Source organism: Pogona vitticeps, chromosome 1 (assembly GCF_051106095.1).
Source record: "Pogona vitticeps strain Pit_001003342236 chromosome 1, PviZW2.1, whole genome shotgun sequence".
Lineage (NCBI taxonomy): Eukaryota > Metazoa > Chordata > Lepidosauria > Squamata > Agamidae > Pogona > Pogona vitticeps.
Window position 1 is genome coordinate 211,903,791 of NC_135783.1, and position 22,688 is coordinate 211,926,478.

A 22,688-nucleotide genomic window follows, 5' to 3' on the forward strand; every position below is an offset into this window, starting at 1 on the left:
AGCCACATTGACTGGGGCTGGTCATCACATGACTCTGCTGTTACACCACCTCCACTGGTTGCCCACCTATATCCCAGTAGAATCCAAAGTCCTGCCACTTTCACAGGTGTGTTTGATCCGTACATGGGAGGGGGCCTTCTCTGTTACTTTTAAAGGAGGCAGGTGGGACAGATAAACAAACAATAGTAGGTTAATACTGCAGAAATGGGAGTTCAAAAAAATACAAATTTAAGTCCCTCACTCTCTTTCATTAAAATAGAAATTTGTATTAACATAATTGCGGTCACTGTTCCTTCTTTCTCTCTCCTGCTGCTGCTTGGAAATAAACATGACTACCCAGTATTTTGTTTTCAAGGAGTGTGTAGCACTCTTTGTTACAACTTCGCTATTTCTGTACAGCAGGATAAAGGAAAACATGGACAGATGTCTCTCAAGAAGTCATCGGAACATCTAACAGAGATCAGCGTAGCCTCTTCTGAAAGGCTGAATTAGGGTTGCCTCTTTGGAAACCTGTTCCATGGTTTCTTATAGTTTGACCAAAAGTGGTGGCGGCAGATAGTGCAGGAAAGGTGGCTTTATGAGTTTCTTGTTGGATTTTGTGTGTTCCGTGCTGGCTGTCCGTGGACAGTGTTGAGGTTCTCTTCCTTAGAGTGAAGGTCTTCTACTCTGAGGGCCTTAGCTGAGCTTATTTTATACGAGAGTTCTTTTAACTTGAGGTTCTCTTTTCAGGTACTCAGGCACTTCTGTTTACCTGGTCGTTGGCAGCAACAGAATTGCTGCTTTCCCATTAAGTGAGAGGAACGCATGTATTCTTGGAAAGATAATGGTTTAAGACCATTAAAATGAGTTATCAGTAAAATCGTTACTTTCCGAGTGTTATTCCGTAGATGGATCGATTGCCTTCTGCTTAATGCAAAAGTAACAACTTCAACATTAATGCATTGCATTAACTTGTTATTTCCAAGCTCCCCATGTACGGTAATATATTACCTCAATACAGATGATACATCTCTTCACATTCCTAGAATTATGATGAGGAGACTTAACAAAAATGCATAGACTAATTCCTTTATAATGAGGAAGTGCTCTACCCTAACCTCTATTCTGCAGGTGGTATAGGTTAAATAAGGTTTTGTTTCTTTTCCCATCTGTTACTTCCCTTTTTCTTCATGGGAGAATACCAAGGCAAGTCCCTAACCACTTCTCCTTGGTGGCAGGAAGTTGTAAAATGTATTGGCTTAAAAAAAAAAACCACACACATGCCACTGGGTGTTTGTCATACTGTGACTGAGTGGAATGTTCAAACTGGGCTGAAACAGCTTCATGACTTGTTAAAACATACCATCTGAGCTAGTTAATGCAGTACAAAATGACACACCAAGTAGTACAAAACAAATTATACTAGCCCTTGTGCTGCGAGGCGGCTTGTGATACTCGTATGTTCTTGAGAATTTAAGCCTCCTTGCTTGTATTTGTTCTTTATATGTGTTTGTGGAAAGTGGTAAGAATTTCCAAGTATGCTGGAGGGAAAAGAGCAAAGCAAGACGTCTTGTCTGAAGTTTCCTAACCCAGATTGATCTATGAAGCGGCCTGTTCTGGTTTTTGTTTGTTTGTTTGTTTGTTATTTGTTACCTCACCCTTAAAAAGAACTGTGAGGTATGTGGGAAGTGGATGGGTAACGGGAGAGGTAATCCTAATAAATCAGAAGTACCCACTGGATTAATTTTATTACAAGAGCATACTCTCCTAGAGCGTATTTGTTCTTCATACGTTCACACTCTTTAGGCATGAGCCTCAACACCTTTGATTGGGTTGATTGTGCTGATGCAAGGTGTTGAATGCAAAAATCAAAGTAGAGAATATTTCATCAGCTAATTTGCATATATGCCTGTTCATGTTCATCTTAAGAGGACTTCCTTTAGTTCACGCTCGTGGACTTCCTCTTGGTGCCTTGTTGGTCTCTGTAGTAAGACTCAGGAACAACTGAAACATTTCCGTCTAGCACAGCTGGTTTGGGATCTAGTGGTGTGCTTTGCTGGATCACACTACTCTCAAGATCATTGGTCCCTCTACTTCTTAAAACTGTGGCCCTTGATAGGAGGGAAAAGAAAATCTCAGTTCTGCTAGCCCTGGATACTGAATGTGCCCTTAGATCTTGGTCCGTTGGAGTAGGAGTCATGCTAAATTACATTTTAACTACTCTACATCCCTGTTTTGTGTGTGTCCCTGTGATGAAAGTGGGTATATTGAAGTTTTATCCAGAGAAGACCAGAAGTTGCAGTGTGGCTGATCCACGAATGCAAGCTGGATTGTTGTCCTTCCCATGAAGAATCAGAATTATTGTTGGGTGTGGTACTATAGATATATAGATACCCTGTTTTCCCGAAAATAAGCCCTAACCGGAAAATAAGCCCTCGTATGATTTTCAGGATCCACGTAATATAAGCCCTACCCCCCAAAATAAGCCCAAGTTAAGTGAAACCCTGCCCTCCACCATTGAGCAGCAACCAGAAGATGACATGACTGTATTTGAATAAACATAGACCATTGTAAATGAAAAAAAAAAATCTCCTGAAAATCAGCCCTCATGTGTTTTCTGGAGCTAAAATTAATATAAGACCCTGTCTTATTTTCGGGGAAACACAGTAGCTGGTGTGGCCAAGGTTGGTTTTGTGCAGTTTAAGGCCATTGTGCCAGTCTCAGATATTCGTGGAGAAAGAAAAGTTGAATTACTGTGGTATGTACACTATGTGGGCATTGCTGTGTGGGTCTTTGTAAAATATTTGAAAGTACCCGTTTGCTTGTCAGAGGGAGGGGCATCTGGGTTTCCCTCTGCCTGCCTTCAGAAGTAAAGCTGGTTGTTGGGATGTGCAGAACCATGTTTTCCACAAAAATGGTTCTCGCTCTTTGGCATTCCACTTGTTTTGGACCTCTGTTCCCAGAATCCTTGCAATATCAGTATTTGGAAGAAGGTGCATTGGGAGGGCGTAGTTGAGGTCCACAATATCTAACTGCAAAGGATAAAACCACAGTGTGTACCAGCTCTTGCAATGTGGTAGCTGAGAAAGGTGCACTTAATTCCTTTTCTTAACTTCGCACTGTCTGAAGCCTGTATAGTTTCTGAACTTCTGACTGGTCAGTGGCGTTTATCTGCCGAGATGGGAAGAAAGGGGGGGAGAATGAGCGAAAGAGTCATCTTTTTCTGCTGAAAACCTCTACCATAATTAGTAAGGTTCATGTTTTATTTAATGTGATGTTGCATTCCACCTTGGAAGCTTAATAAAAAGAAAAAAGAAAGGTGAAGTCTAGCAATTTGTAAATAAAAAATTATCGGTCTGAAAAATCTGTGAAAGAAGATGATAAAATTGTATTAAGTAATGATGCAGTTTCTTTGAAACGCTTAGTTGTGACTTTTTCTTTGGGGGGAAAACTACTTTTTTTTAGCACCACGAATAACTTTCTTCCTCATCTCATGCAGTACACACAAATAGTCTGCCACACAACACAGAATGTAGAGAAAAGTTGGGAAAAGACATAGGATGGTACAGCAGTTAAACATGATTTGATTATTTTTCCATGCATTCTATATGTCTCTGAGTGTACTGAAGAACCAGAGTGACCAGCACATGACTCCTACTTGCAGTCCTACAAGGTGTTTCAAGGACCGCGTCACCCTTTATGAACCTCCCCGGGTATTGATAACCAGGAGAGGCCATTCTCTGGTTCCACCACCTTCATAGGTGCATCTGATGGGGATATGGGAGAGAGCCTTCTCTGTTGCTGCTCCCAAGCCTTGGCACTTTCATCCAGAGGAGGCCAGGCTGGCCCCATCTTTGCTGTCCTTCCACAAGCAGGCAAAGACCTTTCTCTTCAGGAAAGCTTTATTTAAGTGACTGGTGGCATGAGTGGGGGGTTTTATTGATTGTTGTGCCTTGCTACTTTGAATGTGGTTTTGGTCTTGCTTTTGTTTAGTTTGGTATTTGCTTGATCCTTTTTGGTATTTGTAGACTTGCTTTTTTTAGCTTTAAATATTGTTTTTTAATTATGTAAGCTGCCTTAAATCCTTTTTAAGGAAAGGTAGGTAGGTAGGTAGGTAGGTAGGTAGGTAGGTAGGTAGGTAGGTAGGTAGGTAGGTAGGTAGGTAGGTAGGTAGGTAGGTAGGTAGGTAGGTAGGTAGGTAGGTAGGTAGGTAGGTAGGTAGGTAGGTAGGTAGGTAGTCCCAACTAGATTAAATGTATTACATCAGTGGGATTTACCTAATTGCTGACTCACTATTCCATATTGATTTAGTGGGTTTACTCTAGTTGGGCTGCCAATTGAATTTAGGCCCTTGGGGACACAGTATTGACTGTATCTATTAAGCCTGTAAGTTTTCAAGCCTGCTGCTGTTGTTCAACATCAACAGGTTGGCAAACACCCACTATTTATGCCTCCAGTCCTCCCCATTTGTACTCTTGCAGTGCCTCTGATGTTTAGTTCTCGTGCTCTGTTAAATCTTAAAATGGCAGCAAGACCCAGCTGTCTGCCGCTGCTCAGAGCGCTGTTGCCTCCTACCACTTACCAGAACTTGCTGATGGACCAAGAGGAGACCTGTCAGAACCTCTTCAGACCCAGAACAAGCTTTGAGATTGACAAGCCTGTCTAAGTGAGTAGCATTATATATTTGTGTTGAAAATAGTCAAAGTGCTTTGAATTCTTGACTGCAGTACCTGTAAGGAGAGCCATTGATAGAAGAGGTTGAATGGGGATATGAGAAGGTAGGTCCCTACAATATTAACAAGGTTGAATCTTCCTGAGATGCTAGGCTTCGTGGTATGGCTATATTCCCACACCCCAAATAGCAGGAGTTCTCTTTACAGCAGACCCTTGACTTACGGAATTAATCCATATTGGAACGGTGGCTGCAGGTCGAAAAGTTTGTAGGTCGAGGCTCCATTGACCTACAATGCATTGAAAATCAATTAGTCTGCAACTGGCCGTTTTTGTTCCATTTTGGGTTTTTTTCTGGTCTGTAGGTCGATTCTCTGGCTGCAAGTCGAACCTAAATTTTGCGGCCAGAGAAGTCTGTAACTCGAAAAGTCTGTGAGTGGAGCCATCTGTAAGTCGAGGGTCCACTGTAGTCCTAAAGTCTGTCCTGAAAAGGCAGTATTGAATCATGCTCCCTTTTGGATCCTGCTGTGTATAAAGGTGGATGGCTTTATGGCATTCTGATTAGTCCCTCGCTTGGAGGCACATACTGCCTTGAAATGGGGGTGTCTCTCTCTCTCTCTCTCTCTCTCTCTCTCTCTCTCTCTCTCTCTCAGCCTCTTTTTGTGAAAACTGTTTTAGAAAAAAATGGCGCTACTAGAGCTGCAGCTTTCAAATAATAATAACTCATTGAAATGGCAGTCTGTGTCCTCAGAAATGAAACATGCGCTGGCGTTGGAAATTGAGGGCCATGTCATGAATTATTTTTAGATGCTGCTTTGTGCAATTAGCTCTGTCTTGCTTGGTGACCATGTGCTATCCCTCCCCCTTCCAAGTTTAAGATAGATTAAGTTTAAAGTTCTTACCGATGCTTGATTTAAGGGGTGGGGAAAAGAGAATTGCCTTGATTTGCTAATGAGACAAGCTGGCTGTGAATGGCTGGCCTTTCAGTATTTGAAGAGTAATTTAGTCATATTATATTATATGAACCTGTAATGGTGCAGAATTACTCTTTGTTCCCAGCAGTACTACTGCGGTTCCTACAGGTAAGGAAAAGAAATAATGTCTTTTGAAATTACAGAAATATGCACGCAGGTACCTAAATCTGTCAAGTGGTTGGTGTGGCAACAGATACATAAGGCTTATGCAGGCATGGAAAGGAAGTAAAATGTGGTGCTGTTGGGTTTGCTCTTGTACTCTGGATCCCCTGGCTGAGAGGCTGTAGGTTTGAGAAGAAACCCTGCCATGCTGGATGTTGGAACCTTCTTGTGCACACAAAGGAAGGATACAAGACAAACCCGTCTAAGGTGTGTTCACAGAATACTCCTTAGGCATAGGATGTTTGTTGACTGGACTCCCTGGCAGCTGTCTCTTCCAGGAGCTTCTGGAGCTCCCGCACAGCTTCGCCCTTTCAAGAGCTCACCTATCCTGGATAGTATTTGGTAAAGTCAGTAGAATGGTACCTTGACTTAAGAACTGAATCCATATTGGGACTGAGTTCTTAAGTTGAAACGTTCTTAAGTCAAAGCACCACTTCCCATAGGAATGCATTGAAAACCATTTAATCCGTATCTGCTGTTTTTCGTTCTTAAGTCGAGGCACTGTTCTTAAATCGAAGCATTAATTCCCATAGGAACGAATGCAAAGCTGGTTAATACGTCTCTACCACTAGGGGGTGATTTTTTTTAATTTTTTTCTTCTTTTGACCTAAGGTGAACTTAGGTCAAAAAAAGGGCAGGAAAGGTTTTTTCACTTTTTTTAAAAAAAAATTCTTAAGTAGAGGCTCCGTTCTCAAGTCGGAGCAACTTTATGCGAACGGAGCTGTTCTTAACTCGAATTGTTCTTATGTAGGGACATTCTCAAATCAAGGTACCACTGTATTTCCATATGTGGTGTTTCCTTGTTCCTATGCAAAGGTGTTTTGGGGTCCCTTACAAATTGGCTTATTGGTTGTATTACATTACGTCTTGCCTTTCTGGCAGTTTGCTGAAGCTGCATGAAAGTCACTCTTCCTTTTGTCGTTTATCTTCTTACAACACAGTGAAGTGGGGTGAGGCTGAGCGGGTGCGACTGTTCCCAGACTGTCCACTGAGTATCAAAACCTTTTGTGGATTTAACCCCCTGGGTGCCAAGTAAGAGCCAGGCATTCTAACCAAGGTTCCCTCTTATTTTCAACCCTGCTGGGTAGGGCTCTACCCCCCCCACACACACAAGTGGAGTTCCGTCACAACTGGAACTAAAGGGGCTGGAAAGTATTGCTGTGGGTGCATGGAGGGGGGCAGAGTCACGCAGGCACTCACCTTAGAGGGAACCTTGGTTCTAACCATATTGGCTTCCTTTTTGTCTCTCTGTTGGGGCTCAGAGTATCCTCTGGTGATAATGTTGTCAAGGTGTGGATGTGATGGTCCTTGTATGTCCTGGCCTGCCTCTCCTGCTGTCCAGGAGAAACAGGCTGTCTGGTTTCTGTATTCACTGGAATGGGCACATGGAGACTCTGCCACCGAAGTTGCAGTCCTGTGTTGTAGATGCCCGGTTGGCAGCAAGTGCCACCTGTATCACTTGTGTGTGGTAGTGGAGTTGGAGGGGCCTCAGTGCCAAGATTGGTTGCTGTTACATGCTGTCAAGTCACCTCCGACATACGGCAACCCTATGAGTGGAGTGCGCTGCAGAATGTCCTGCCCTCAACAGCTCTGCTTCAGCTCTTGTAAACTCAGGGCTATGGCTTCCTTTAGGGTGTCGGTCCATCTCATATTTGGCCTTCCTCTTTTCCTGTTGCCTCTTCCTCTTTTCCCTAGCATTTTTTGCCTTTCCAGCGGTTCTTGTCTTCGCATGATCTGCCAAGATAGCCATTCCTCCTTACTATTCACCCACATATTCTGGACTGTGTTTCAATTTGTGTTGCAGTCTTTAAAGAAACCCTGTATGGTAGGTTAATCCTATAAAATGTGCAGGAAAGTGTGCGCGCACACACACACACGCACACACATAGAGAGAGCAAAGGAAGTCTTACTTTTACAGTAAGGTTTATGCCACAGAGAAGATTTGAGGCCTGGGATTTCGTAGATTAATGAACAGCACATGTATAAACAGAGATAAAACTGAGTGGAGTAGAGCTTAGGCAGGCATAGATTCCATTAAATGTGTGAGAAATGAAAAAGGACTTCATCAAAGTTTGTCTTCCTTTTCTTAAATGCCTTGTCTACTCATAGAAGGGGCTCAGAACTTTGCAAGAAACAAGGGTACTCTCTGATCTTCCCAATATGTTCTGATAACTCATTTAGAAGGAAATGTCTTTCTATATATTCCAAAGGTAATTTTGCCTATTTCAGATCTGAGCCCTGTCACTGAAAACGACTGTCATGGTGCTGCTTCAGAACCAGGGCAGACCAATGGTGCACAACCCTCCTCCATGTGCAGTGTTGTTCTGATGATGGTGGTGCCTCCTTAGCCTCTGCCCTTTCCACTTTCCCCCTTTCCCAGGCTAAACAGGGAAGACGCTGCCGCAAAAGGTTGGATTCAGTTGCCTTTGTGGTTCCCTTCTGGCTCCGTTGTTCTGTGTGGCTGTGTGTTGGCTGCTCCTTGAACAAATAGTTGTGGCATGGAATAATAGCTCCTGTTGTGTGGAGGTAGAGTTGCGTGGGCTGTGCGTGTGTCTGTTCGGAAGAGTGGGCGGTTCTGGCCCTTGGGTCTGTCACTCTGCTGCTGGCAGCTGTCCATCTTCCAGAGTGGAGCAGTACTCTCGCTCACTGAAGTGTGTGGATTTGCATGGGTACATGACCTGACCAGCTGAACTGCCAGATTTTGATTAATTGAACATACAGTACGATGGTTTACACAAGATCATGCTTATATGTAACACAATTCAAAATGTTTCCTGCTCCTGGGAGATTATTTTTGTCTGCAAGATAAATTATGCAGTGATTGTGAGCAATAACTTACCGTTAGCAAAGAACTTATGGTTTCACAGGTTAAAAAAAATGAGTGCATTTTGTTTCCTGAGTTATTTATTTTTAAATGAAAACCAGCAGATTTTACTGATCTTCATCAAATGGGCCTATTTTATTTTTTGGGGACATCTTTATATGCGGGGGGGGGGGGACATTTCCATTGTTAAACTGTAGTGATGGGAGAGGGTTGTGTGTAAGGTGTTTAGAAGTTTTATTTCATTAAATGGTATACAAGTACGTATTACAAACAAAGATTCAAATAAAATGCAAATGCCTCTATACAATGTTTTTAAATGGTTGTGGTGGGTTTTTTAGGCTCTTTGGCCGTGTTCTGAAGGTTGTTCTTCCTGACGTTTCGCCAGTCTCTGTGGCCGGCATCTTCAGACAGGACAGGAGTAGGAACTCTGCCCATGCTCTGTTGCTGTTTGTCGGGTGATTGAGTATTTATAGCTGTGGGAACACAGTTTTAAAACATCAAACCCTGTGCGTAGGAATAAAGCTTAACAATTGATATTAGGTGTTATCATATTCCCTCATGGCCCTTGGTTGTTTCCCCAATCAAAGGGCACAAGCTACGTGTCATTCAGCTGCCACCAGTTGATTACATCAACATTGTTCTCTATTAATGACAGGGGTCCAGGCAATGTCTCATTTAAAAACCAAGTAGAAACAGTTTATTGTTACAAGTGATAAAAGCCCAGTCAGTGTCGTTAACATTCAACTAAAACCTTCCTTTCTTCTAATCTCCACTTACCTCCGCCCCCACCAACTCCTATTGGTTTATGCAAATCTCAGCCTAAATATTCATGAGCAGAGTGAACGCTACATTCTTTAACGGCAAGTTAAGTGAAAAGATCTCTTTTTGGCAACTTCATAACTTTTTAAAGTATATAAATGTATTAATTAGCTCAAAGAGAAAGGGATAGACAATAATTCAGGCTGAAAGTTTCAAGAATGATTTTCTAATTGCTACAAAAAGAAGAGCAACCTTCGCCACTAGTGCCCTCCACGTGTGTTTACGGGCCTTCAGTTCCTATCATCCCCAGTCACAGTGTCTCGATGAACTGGGGATGCTGGGTGCTGGACTGCAACACGTCTAAAACACTCTTTATTTAAATAACTTTTCTGTCTTTCTGCAAGGCTTGCTTCCTTCTCCCTGTAAGAAATCACAGGAAGTCCACTCTGGTTTATCTCTTTGGGAGGCCATGTGTTGCATATGGTGTTCTCCTTGCATGACAGCTGAAATGCTCTCCTGCCTCTTAGGCCTGTTAAACTTGGCATCCTTGACATTGAGAAGAAATATCCTGGGGGGGGGGGGGGAGTGAAACCTTTCTTCCAAACTAAAAAGGCCAAGATAGTTTAGCTGTTGTTTATTTATTTATCCTATTTATGTCCTGCCTTTCTTCAGTTAACTTAAGGTGGCTTTCCTCCCCTCTTTACCTTCAGGACAACCCAGTCAAGCGGGTCAGGCTGAAAGAGCGTAACTGACTTGAGATCACTCAGGGAATCTCATGGATTTGAACCAAGGTGCTCTCAATCCTGATCCAGCAGTCTAAGCACTACACTGTACACAACTCATGGTATTGGCCTCCAAAAAAATCTGCAGAGAAAACGTCAGAATGTAGGATTCTCTAGAAGTCTATTATTGGGCATGTACTCTGATGGTTTTTGGAATGCAGAGATATTTAGGTAGAGGAGCCTGACCTGATACATAGAAGTTCACTTTGGATGCTAAACTACAAAGCTGAACTGTGATTTACTGATCCTTGGTAGTGACCAAACAGAGTTTTGTCAGTGGCTAGCAAACCAGAATAATCCAAAGCTATGGTCTGAAGTGTGTTCACAGACCATGAGTTCTGTTGAATATAAATCTGTTACATTACCTGAATTGACCGAGCATGTGGAATGTATTTTGGACGATGGACCTGGTGTGGTAAGAGCAGTTTGATTTCAGATTAAGAGCGTTTCCCTGCTTTGAACCTAGATGTAGGGCTGCGTGGACCCTCCGTAATTCTTTACCATTGGCCAGGCTAGGTGGAGTTCTGGGAGATGCCGTCCACAAGGTAGAAGCAAGAGGTGAAAGATACAGAGATTGAAAGTGGCTCTATAGGATTTCTTAGTTTGATTGCAGTTTTCTGGAATGTATTAGCAAACATTTACTAGTGGACTTTTAAAAAGCAGGTTGATTGGAGTTCTGGAGAAAGACACCTATAAACCAATTTGTATGCATTTATACTGAACTTCTAATGTTTCATGGAAATTTGTGCAAATAAACTCCCACAGTCCTTGATTTCAGTCTCAAAACTCAGCCTTTTTCTAGCTCTGGGGCTCCTGGAGGGAAGGTGGTAGAGAGGAGTGAGCAGAACGGTGGCAGTCACAGAATCACATCAGTCCTTGTCAGAAATACATCACAATGTATTTGTTTACCCTTATCTTGCCTGAAGAGATGGTATTTCTTTTTCTCCCCATCCCACAGATGATGAAGTCAAACTGACGACGGACTATGAATGTGTGTGTGAGGGCATGTCGTGCGGGAATGGCATCCGTTGCAGAGGACATCAGTGCTTTGCTTCCTTGAGCATCAATAACGGAGCTAAAGTCTCCCAGAAGGGCTGCTTCCGAGTGTACGAGCAAGGAAAGATGACTTGCAAAACCCCGCCGTCTTCGGATCAAGCCGTGGAATGCTGCCAAGGAGACCTGTGTAACATGAACATTACGGCACATCTGCTGACAAAAGGTAGATTATTTTAATCTTTGGTGTCTTTTTAAAAAGGAGGGGGTCCTTTCTTGTTCAGCTTCTTCTTGGAAAAGTTTCCAGCTGTGGCATCAGGCCAAAGATTTGGGGATTGTGTGGAAACTTTGGCTCTGAGAGAATGGCGCTATGGGTGCAAGCCAGCCTTTTAAGCAGATCAGCAAATAATAGTGACATAAAATATGAGGGTGGGACTCTTCCATGGGTGGGTATCCTCAACATCCTAGTACAGAAAGAGGCCCTGAATTAGGGTTTGATTCCAGAAGAGAGCTGGAGAACCTCCGGATAGTGATGGACTGCGGTTACCCACAAGCCCTAGCCACCCTAGGGATATAGTGGTAGTGGTACTTATTTGTTATTTGTTTATTTAAAATATTTTTACCCCACCTTTCTCCATAAAAGGACTGAAGGTGATACTTCATTGTCCTCTGAAGGGCCAGAGGTCTGCACCCTGTGCTAGACTGAGGCAAGAGGATATCTGTAGGAGAGGGCAATGCGGGAACCAGCAGTTATCCCAGCTCTCAGGAGGAACTGTTGAAAACAGGTCGTGAGCTGTGTAGGTTGTTTCTTCTTCATGGTCTCTGTAAATATGCACTCTAGAGTTTAATCTGTGCTTGTGCAGAGGTTTCCAGAATATTCTAGAGCTTTATCATGCATTCACCAGGACCGCCCTGCCCCCCAGTACACGTGGTCCACCCGTCCTGGCAATTGCCTCAGTTACTTTTTGCTGCCACTGAGTTTTCATCTCTCATTGAGCTCTCCGTTTGCCACTGCTTTCAGTTTCTTCCTATAATAAAAATAACAGAGGGAAAATTGTAAGAGACTTTTCAAGCTATTTCTCCCTCTTTGGACCGCCCCCTTTCCCTCCACCACCATTTATGGCTGCTGTACCACTGTTGAAACGGTGCACCTCGTGCTCCAATAAGATCTCCCCCTCAGACGGACACAATATTTTGCCTTGGGGAGTCTCACCAGCCATCTTCGTGCCAGTTTTGCAAAAACTCTACTAAACAAGCTCTTAAGCTCAGACAATAATGTCCTAGATCCTTTCTTTGGGAGCGTTCTCTACACCCAACACAAGCTATGGAAGCTTCGCAAACTTCTCAGCCCCGCAAGGGATCCCCTGAGATGTCCACTGCTTCTCTGACGATGAAGCTACTAACTTCTAAATCCAAGTCTAAATCCACTTTAAAATCCAAGTCTTCAACATTGACTACCAAGTCTATACCAGTACCAAACCTTCCTTCGGTACCGGAACATTCCAAGCCTAAAAAGACCAAGAAATCATCTTTGGATTCCCAGTCCACTAAAAGATCTACAGCACCCGACAAGACTACTTCGACAATTCCTTTACAGGACCAACCAGCTGTCTGCCTTGACTCTCTGGATGATGATTTTATGCCACCACCTTATGGTCAACCACTCTCTCCACTCCTTCGCCCAGTCTCCATCTTGGGCTAACACCTCAGCTGAGGTGACAGTTATCTCCCAATTGGCACATTCAAGCCCCAAATCCATGGGTTGATGAGTCTCTGTGTGTGACTCAGAGTTGGTGTCTGCTTTATCCGACCCATCACCTCTGCGTAAGCAATCCAGAAAGACTCACCACACACCAGAGACTTGTCGATCCGATGTCGATCTTGCACAACCTCTGGATTTGTTGGCATCCCATGATTCTTTGACTCAATATCATTACCCGAAACGAGTCGCGCTTTATGAACCACCAACTTATTATGAGCCTCCGCCCAAGTGCTATCGACATTGAGCGTATCAATATTGGCAGCCCAATACTGAACTTTACATTGAACCTAAACGCTCACGGTATGGATATTACTATCCATCTGATGTATCAGATTCACCACCTCCTCTTTGGTACTGGCTGTGGTCTCATGATTACTACCAAACCTCATCCGAGGATGACACTGCGCCTTTACCTACGGTACCGAAACCGCATAGATCCTCTCGCAAGAGGAATCCTTTTCCTGAGCCTTTCATAGCACAACAACCGATGGTACCAAAGAGATCTCACTCATAAGTTAAGGCTCCAATTTCGTCTACTAAACCCACTGCACTTTCACAGGTTCGTGCTTCCCACCTGCGCCTCTTGATACCACGCAGCCTTGTCAAAAGGAACACTCTAAATCTCATCAGTCTACAACTTACTCTGTACCGGCCAACCAGGCTCTTGACAAACCTACTTGTTGCCTGCTGGAGCTATTCTCATTGCCCCATGGTGGCCCAGGCAGCCATGGTTCACCATGCTGCGATCCATCTCCACAGACCACGTTCGTCTGCCCCCCCATTCCTCACCTTCTCACTCAACATCAGGGCAGAACGTACCACCTCAACCTTCACGCTCTGCACCTCACAGTGGAAAGCCTGCTACAACACAACTTTATTCTTATAAATAGGCCGCTTTCCAGAAATTTGCAACTCAACGCAGCCTCCCAACCAATCCAACAACTCTTCACACAGTCCTTACATTTCTTTCTTACCTTTTGAATAAGCAGCTTTCCCTGTCCACCCTCAAGGTTTACATTTCTGGCATAGTTGCACATCAGCCTCGAGACTTAGACATAGCCCTACTTTTTCGTCACCCTACACTGAAACAGTTCCTCAAGGGTGTCTCTGATATGTGACCTCTTGCACCTCCTCCACTTCTGCAATGGTACCTACATACCATCCTCCAACATCTCACACTTCCTCCATTTGAACCGCTTGCTACCACATCTGAACACTTCCTCTCTTTTAAGACTTTTTCTAGCGGCCATTACTTCAGCCCGTAGAGCCTCAGAACTGGCTGCTCTTTGGGTAGACCCTCCATTCCTCCAATTCCACCCTGACAAGGTTGTTCTTTATCCAGATGTCTCCTTTCTCCCAAAGATTGCATGGGACGTCCACTTCAAACAACCTGTTGTTTTACCCACCTTCTTTCCATCACCGACAACTGACCTCGAACGCTCCTTCCATGTGTTGGATGTCCGACGAGCCCTGGCATTTTATGTCTCGCGAACGTCCTCCTAACGCAAGTCAAAACTGCTCTTTCTCACGCCACACGTGCCTCACAGAGGCTCTCACTTTTCTTCTCAGACTGTCTCTCGTTGGATTGTCGCAACTGTAAAGTTGGCATACCAACTTGCCAAAAAGCCTCTGCCTATAGGCATTAAAGCCCACTCCATGAGGGCTCTTGCTACCCCAGCAGCCTTTCTCCGAGGAGTTCCTCTCCCAGACATCTGTAAGGCTGCTACTTGGGCAACCCCTTCTACCTTTGCCACTCATTACCGCCTGAATGTCAGGACTAAGATGGTTGCAGCATTTGGCAGGGCTGTGCTCTCTTCTGTCCTTCCGTGATGTCCCTCCTCCGGTTAGTCAGCTGGTCAATCACCCTATAGTGTGTATTCAGAGCCCATGAAGAAGAAAGAGAGGTTACTTACCTGTAACTCTGGTTCTTCGAGTGATCATCTGTGAATTCACACTCCCTGCCTGTCCTCTCCTCTGTCCGTCATGTCTGTCTCACCTTTGATGCGGCGGCGAGCTGTTCTCAGGAACTGAGGCAATCGCCAGGACGGGCAGACCACGTGTACCGGGGGGCAGTCCTGGCGAATGCATGATAAAGCTCTAGAATATTCCAGAAACCTCTGTGCAAGCAGAGATTAAACCCTATAGTGTGAATTCACAGATGACCACTCAAAGAACCAGAGTTATTGGTAAGCAACCTCTCTATTTGAGGTAAACCTGCTGTTTGGAGCAAATAAAATATGAATGAATGGAGAGAAGGTGGGCCATGGAGGACATTCTCATACAGGGAACAACAGGCCAAATGGATTGCCAATTTGAGGCCTGGAAAAGAGGCAAAATGTGCAGGAGAAGAGGCCCTTAAGCAGCCTCTGGTTCCTGGTATGGGGAATGTGAGGCCCTCCAGATGATGTTAGACGGCAGCTTCCACCATCCAATGACATTCACTATGTGGGCTAGGACTGGCGGGAGTTGCAGTCTAATAGCACCGGCTTAGTAAATTCCAGAAGACTCTATGTTTTCCTATCCCCACCGTAAGAAAGATCATCAAGGACTGCATTCTCTTAAGCCACAGCCACTGGCAAAGTATCCAGCCAAGGTGTTTCTGGGCAGCAGGGGCCTTAGGAAAGAATTTGCTTGGCCAAGAGTAGGGATTGATGCTGGTTTCCTCTTAGCTTGCTGGACTGTTCCAGGTCATCTGAGGTTGATGGAGTTAGCACTATCTGTAACTGGGCAACTGGAATGGAAATATACAGTGGTGCCTCGTATAGCGAGGTTAATCCGTTCCGGATTAACCTTCGCTATAGCGAAACATCGCTGAACGGGACAAAAAAAGCCATTGGAACGCATTAAACATCGTTTAATGCGTTCCAAATCGGCCCAAAACTCACCGTTCAGCGATGCTTCCGGGTCCGGCAGCCATTTTCGTGCCCTCGGTAAGCGAGGGGAGGGCGCGAAAACACGTGCGGCCATTTCGGGCGTCCGGCAACAGCCGATCGCCCGAGGGCAAGAGGAGGAGGAGGAAGAGGGAAAGAGGGGCGGACACACGACCGCGTGCCACTTCCTTTCCTCCATCTGCCTGCCTGCCTGCCTGCGTTCCTCCCCAGCGGCGGCAGAAGAGAGAGGAGGAGGAAGAGGGAAAGTGTGGGGGGAGGAGGACGAAGAAGGGAGGCGGACGCACGAGCGCGCGCCACTTCCCTCCCTCCGCCTGCCTGTCTTGCCGCCTGTGTTCCTCCCCAGCGTTCCTCCCCAGCGGCGGCAGAAGAGAGAGGAGGAGGAAGAGGGAAAGTGTGGGGGGAGGAGGACGAAGGGAGGCGGACGCACGAGCGCGCGCCACTTCCCTCCCTCCGCCTGCCTGTCTCGCCGCCTGCTTTTCTCCCCGGCCAGCATGGCCCCGCATCACTCTCGCGGCGGCGGCGGCGGCTCCTTCCAATGGGCCCCCCACATGGAAGATCGGTAAGTGAGTTTTGCCCATTGGGGCCGACGCTATGCCTCCGCATTAGCGATCCCGGAAAAGGGATCGCTATGCGGATTCATCGTTATACGGTGCATTCGTAATACGAAGCACCACTGTACTGCACTTTGAGATTCTAGCTTCTCTCTCCTGTCTTTCTCTTTTTTTGGATGGCCAGGTGCCTGCATATTTTTCCCTTTTTTTTTCTTTGCAGCCTTGTTTATCACACTGAGTCATTCTGAGCCAGCTGAATTCTGCATTTAAATTGTTTGTAGAGGGTTTACAGTAATAGGGACCAAAAAAAAGAGGAGAGTGTTGAATGTCCTTGGATTTACCTCTTCGACTGACTTAGGCAAAGCTTAATGCTGACAAAATTGACCCAACTTCGTATTTTTCCTTTCATTTGGCAAAGGGCATCCAATCCAAGGGGAAGCTGCAAGTTACACTATTGAAACGCTTACCATTTTTGTACTGGCATCGGTGATGTTTCTGATCATTGTCTGCATCGTCGCCGTCCTGATTGTCCGAAAAGTGAAAATGCACTATATGGAAAGGCTGAACTCAAGGGATGCAGAATATGGAACCATTGAGGGACTCATGGCCTCCAATGTTGGTGACAGCACACTGGCAGTAAGTAAACCTTGCCTTGTGATCTGTTGCTATTCATATAACAGCATTTCTCCCCCGCACTCTCTGCCTTCATTTCTAACAGGACTGCCAAAAATGTGACTTGTGAAACACAGAGTGCTCGGTTTCTACTGCCTTCATAGGGAAAATATAGGGAACCCTCTGGGCCTTGTGCTTGCGTGATGGAGGTTCATATTATCGCTCAACTATACATTCTTAGCCCAGTCACCCAATTCTGGCATTGTACAAGGATTCAGCCTTTTTAAAAGGGCTGTTATGAATACAAAATGGGATCAGTCCCATGTACACTGGCATGGGTTTCTCACTGTAAATGCATGTTCCACATTTGCTTGCTCACTTATCTCTCTAGCTTGTATATATACCTATCCACAGTTTGTAAGCTGGCAGTGTAGCCAAAAATCTCTAGGCAGCTTACAAGAATAAAAACAACCAAGTGGTAGTAACACAACATCATCACAGTAAAATCAGGAATGGCTCTTTTTTTTAAACAAAAAGGCACAGGAGGAGAGACTTTGGAGCAAATGAATCAATACAGAACTGAGAGTGAAGAATAAAAGAGTTAAAATAACACGTGATCATAACATATTTAAATGGCCCAGAAGTATTTTTAAAAGAAGAAAATTATTTCCTGGAAGTTGCAAAGAACTTAAATTAGGTGCCAGATGGAGCGTCTTGGGGGAGGACATTACCTAGCTGAGGGGGTGCTACTACTGAAAATGATCTTCATCATCTTAGAGTTGGAAGGGGATCGTATGGATCACTGAGTCTAGCCCCCATCAAGGAGACACAGTGGGGAATCAGATTCCCAACTGTTGGCTTGACAGATGGATACCTGATAAACCCCTGAGTTGTCCAGCAGTTCATAATAATAATGATACTTTAAAAAGAAAGAAAGAAATGCCCAGCCAGACACTTCCTGCCCTTTAAAAACAAAACATGGTGGGAAATGATCCTTCCTGGGCTCTGTGTAGGCTGTGGAAGGGGCTTCGGAGGCTGAGAATTTCATTCACAGAAACCTTGAGCTTGCCCACCCTGCCCTATAGCTGGAATAGGCATGAACCCTTGGGGGGGGGGGTGGAGGGTGTCTGGGCTTGAATGGGTACCTATTGAACAGGAGATAATCCCATGGTATGAAGGACTTTGGGTGTTGAATCATGAACAGCCGAGGAGCGTGAAAATATTGCTACCAAGTGTTCAGAGCACCCAGTGAAAAATAAAATAAGAGAGCATTTTGACTGTGATAGAGTGAGGTAGCACCACATGACAAGAAACAAGGAAAAAATGTTCCTGATGTAGAAGGTTTGAGTGTTCCCTGAGATTACTGGACACAACTCATCTGAGCCTTGTCTCTGGAATAAGCCATGCGTTCCTTGTGGGCTGCAGCAACATGACAGCTGTCTTGAAGGAGGCAAAGCAAGAGTTTCCAGTGCGTGACAGCAAATGTATAGGGCAGGAGCTGCAGCCCCATCCCTCTCCTTTATCATGCCAAGCAGTCAGATGCTCCCTGCCACCTCATTCTTCTTCTGGGCCTGTGGCCATTTTCTCTCCTCCCATGTTCCACAATGACCGTGTCACACCTGTTCCAGAAGGTTCCCTTCTGACACAGCAGAATCGCTTTCTTCCTGAGACAGTCGACTGTATGTGTGGAAAGAGAAGGGGTGGGGTGGGGGCAGTTTGAATTGAAAAGATGTAGCCAGTGCTCACCAGTGGAAGACTGAGGATGAAGAGAAATCTCTCTGTTGTGGTATGGCATTTGGCATGAAAGGAATCTGTCTAAACGACACACTTACAGTGGGCCCTCGACTTACAGGCGGCTTGACTTACAGACTTTTCAAGTTACAGACTTCTCTGGCCGCAAAATTTTGGTTCGCCTTGTAGCTGGAGAATCGACGTACAGACCGGAAAAAAAAAACCAAAATGGAACAAAAACGGCCGGTTACAGATTAATCGGTTTTCAATGCATTGTAGGTCAATGGAGCCTCGACCTACAGACTTTTCGACCTGCAGCTACCGTTTCCATACGGATTATTTCCATAAGTAGAGGGCCCACTGTACAGCAGTTTAATTTAACTGCCATAGATTTGTACTTTGGTGAAATCTCTAAAGTTTTCTGATGGACAGCTCTAATGCCCATCCATGAACCTCACCAAACTACAGACCCCAGGACTCCATAGGATGGAGCCACAATGGTTCAAGTGGAACCCAAATGTTATAACTTTGTAGTGTAGCTACACACCATGAGCAACTTCAGAGTAAGGGTAGGAAACTTTAGGCTGTTTGGAAGTTTTGGACGTGCAGTGCCCATAATCCCTTGCCATTGGCCATGCTGATTGGGTGTGATGGGAGTTGAAGTCCAGAGCAGCAGAGGGGCCTGCTTGGGAGCCTCGACATTTGTGGGCCAGGCAAAGATTGGAATTTACTAAGCTGTAGGTTCATGAATCTAGTAAGGTTTGAAAGGCCCATATGGATCAGGATTGAATGGTCTAAATAGGCCAGAGATTAAAATATAAATTGATGTGGTTCTTTATTGTCCCTCTTGTTTTGCTCTAGTGAGTGGAATGACCCTTAAGCCAGCGCTTGAAGAAAATATAATATCTGTTTGAAGTAGACTACAGTAACCAGATCAAAGGGGGGGGGGGAAGAGGCATTGATAGATATTAATGAAAAGCTGTGGAAATGACAGTCCATTGGCAGGAATCCTATGACCCTTTGCTGGACACCTGACCCTCAGTTGTGTGGACGATAGGGCTTTTCTAGACATTGCTAAAAGTAACATGGTTTTTGAACAGGCACCTCAGATAATCGAAAGAGGCATATGCCTTCTAAAGATAACGACTGAAAGACTTGAGATCTTGAGTAAGGATGAGAGGAAATTCAGTGTTCCTTCAAGAAGCAGAGCCAGATTCCATGGCACTTACTGAAATGACTGGAATCCATGGTAACGCAGCATTGATTCCCAGGCCGAATGGACTTGTTGGTCAGAGTGTTTTTGTTACATTATCAAGCTATATCCCAAACTCATGGCAACCCTAATAGGGTTTTGATTATGCGATGTTTCAAGGAGTGATTTGTCACTGCACCCACCCCAGGGCATTTGCAGGGCCAAAGCGAGGAGGTCTCCTGAGTCCTATGGTGTGTCATCCTATCCACCACACCACTCTCCAGATAGTGTTCCTGGAGTCTTGAGTTCCATTCAGGCTTGTAACTCTTAATTCTTACATGGGTTATGCCAGGAATGGAAAGGGCAGAGGCTTGCTGCAAGCTGCATTTTATGAATGCCTGTCAATATTGGTGTACCACAGGGAACTGTATCTACCCTGAGGGTGGCTGGTATCCGTCAGCTCTCTCATCATGCCTTTCCTGAAGGCTCTCAGAGTGACCTACCAAGGTATTTTGCTGCCACCTTGTGGCCATACTGGAATGGTTTGAAAACAGTAGCATCAAGGTAGCGTATGGCATATCATTAAATGTTGTGATGTTTTTACTATTAATAATCCTTTTCTAATTAAACAAACATGCTTTAAAAATTAGTGGCTTGAAGAAGTGATTTCCTTCTTGTGCTTATGTTAAATCAAGGGGTGCTTGAAACTGTTACACTTTGTCCAATCCCAGGCAACTTCTCAGACAACTGACAATCAGTACATTTTCATAATTCAGTTCTACCCATTCTAACAAGGTTCTGTTGAAATTGAATCCAGTATTGACATTCTTTTTAGAGTTCAAATGCTTCGAGAGAAAATATTTCACCATCTTATGTTAAGGGTATTTGACTCCTTTTGAACCAAACTATCCTGGAGAAGTTAGCAAACATATAGAAAACCTTTATGGCAGTGATGTGCGGGACTGAAAGCCAACAATTGTTGTATGTAGTGGGTGTGTGAGAAAATGCAAACAGATTGAAAGGAGGTGGTTGGTATTATAAAAAGAACTACTACATGCTCTGTCACTATAGTACTATGAAGATTACATGGATACATCAGTAATATAGTGCCAGATAATAAACAGGAAATTGTTGATTGTGGCAGCAACAATAAAAGTGGCATCTAAGTGGGAAAAGGCACACAAGCCATTAATATATGTCTGACCAAACAGAGTTTGGTGTTTGTTGTACGTGATAACATTTTCCTGGCTGAAGTAAACAGGGAGCGAATATAGCAGTTCTGTATAGACCAGTACATGGTCCGTTATGCTCGTGGATATGCATTTACAGAGGGTGTTATTCCATGCTCTCTTCATTGCACCTTGCAGGCATTAAGCCCTTGCAGGCTCCTTTTCTGTCGTCTATTTTGTAGTTCAGATTAGACTAATTCACCTGGTGCATTTGTATGAAGTAGTCTTTACCAACTTTCCCATTCACCAAGACCTCCTTCTTATGGTCTAGGTTGAACACCATAGCCCAAATTATGAATGAGATCAGAGTTGCAGAAGACCAGATAGGGCTACAAGCTCCAGCTTGAGGAGAGATCAAATTAACTACGTATGATTGAAGTGTAATTTTGAAGAGCTCTGGTTACTTCTGTATATAAAAAGATAAGGCCATATGGAATTGCCCCCCAGTGTAAACGGCTCATGGGTTTCCAGTCTTGTCAGTTCATGCTTATTGTTAAAATAATAGTCTGAGCTTTCGATGGCAATACCCTGCACCATCTTAATCAGTGGAGGCAAGATATCAACTCAAACAAAGCTGACCTTAAATACCTCCAGATACAGACAGGACCAGCTGGGGGCACCTTCAGAACAAACCCAGGCTGAGATCATTTCCTGTCCTGTCCGATCAGAAGTAGGCTTCTTGGAAGGGAGAGGTGGGGAAATGTTTCCTTCTACTCCATTGGAGCATTAATACCCAGATGTTTGTTCTGATCTCTACCCAGGACTTGTTGGATCAATCCTGTACTTCTGGCAGTGGATCGGGTCTTCCTTTCCTGGTACAAAGAACAGTGGCTCGCCAGATCACATTGTTGGAGTGTGTAGGTTAGTAATCCCTGATTCCACAAGAGTGGCAGCTTCCAGGAAACCTTGTATACATGTGAACTTGAGTAAAAATCAAAGAGTGAGACTGTGGGAAATACTAAATGAATATTGTTGAATTTGCTTTTGGAAGAGCTGCATTCAAAGGACACAGGTTTCACCATTTCTTAATCTCCAGCATGCTGCAAAGCAGCGGATCTGAACGGGACTCCCCTTCCCTGTTCTTAACATGAAATTTTATTATGAAATAAAGTTAATAATTCAGGCAACTTTAGAGAAAAATGCATGATACGGCAAGTTCATTGACTAAGGGGAAAGGAAAACTCTTGAGTAGCATGTATTTTTTTGATAAACGTGAGATAGTAAGAGTAAAACAGAGTAAGGGGAAGACTGGGGAAAAAAATCTGTGTGTGTTGTGGAACCAAATCATGGCCAGGCAAAATATAGGCATCTGTATGTGATTGGAATATGGTGAGAAACTGGAAGGTCTTTCCACCCAGGAGATAAACAAAACCTGATAGCTGCGCTAGTGATTCCTTGCTTTGCTGCTGAGTGAGTTTGCTCTTAAACACAGTTTGCCTAATTTTGCCAATTTAATGCTGTTTAGAAAGTGGCTTGCTAGACTTTAGTTATGTTTTCTACACTATTTTGTTGCTGCATTGTTTAAAAAAGGTCCTTATAGAAGAATGCGAATCTATTGGGGCCCGAATTGTGAAGG

The 22,688-nt window shown here is 44.4% G+C and overlaps 1 protein-coding gene across 4 annotated transcripts in view; it reads left to right on the forward strand.

The window, feature by feature from the left end:
- The window catches only part of ACVR1 (activin A receptor type 1), a 102,470-nt gene that overhangs the window by 60,950 nt on the left and 18,832 nt on the right, over positions 1-22,688 (forward strand). For 3 of the 4 annotated variants that reach the window (XM_072982877.2, XM_078376364.1, XM_072982886.2), the window contains exons 3-5: positions 11,110-11,370; positions 16,767-16,984; positions 21,874-21,973. In XM_072982877.2, coding sequence (XP_072838978.1) covers positions 11,110-11,370; positions 16,767-16,984; positions 21,874-21,973 — 579 coding nt within the window. Of the gene's footprint in view, positions 1-10,084; positions 10,161-11,109; positions 11,371-16,766; positions 16,985-21,873; positions 21,974-22,688 lie in introns of those variants that run through there. The other variant, XM_072982899.2, reaches the window with a different exon arrangement.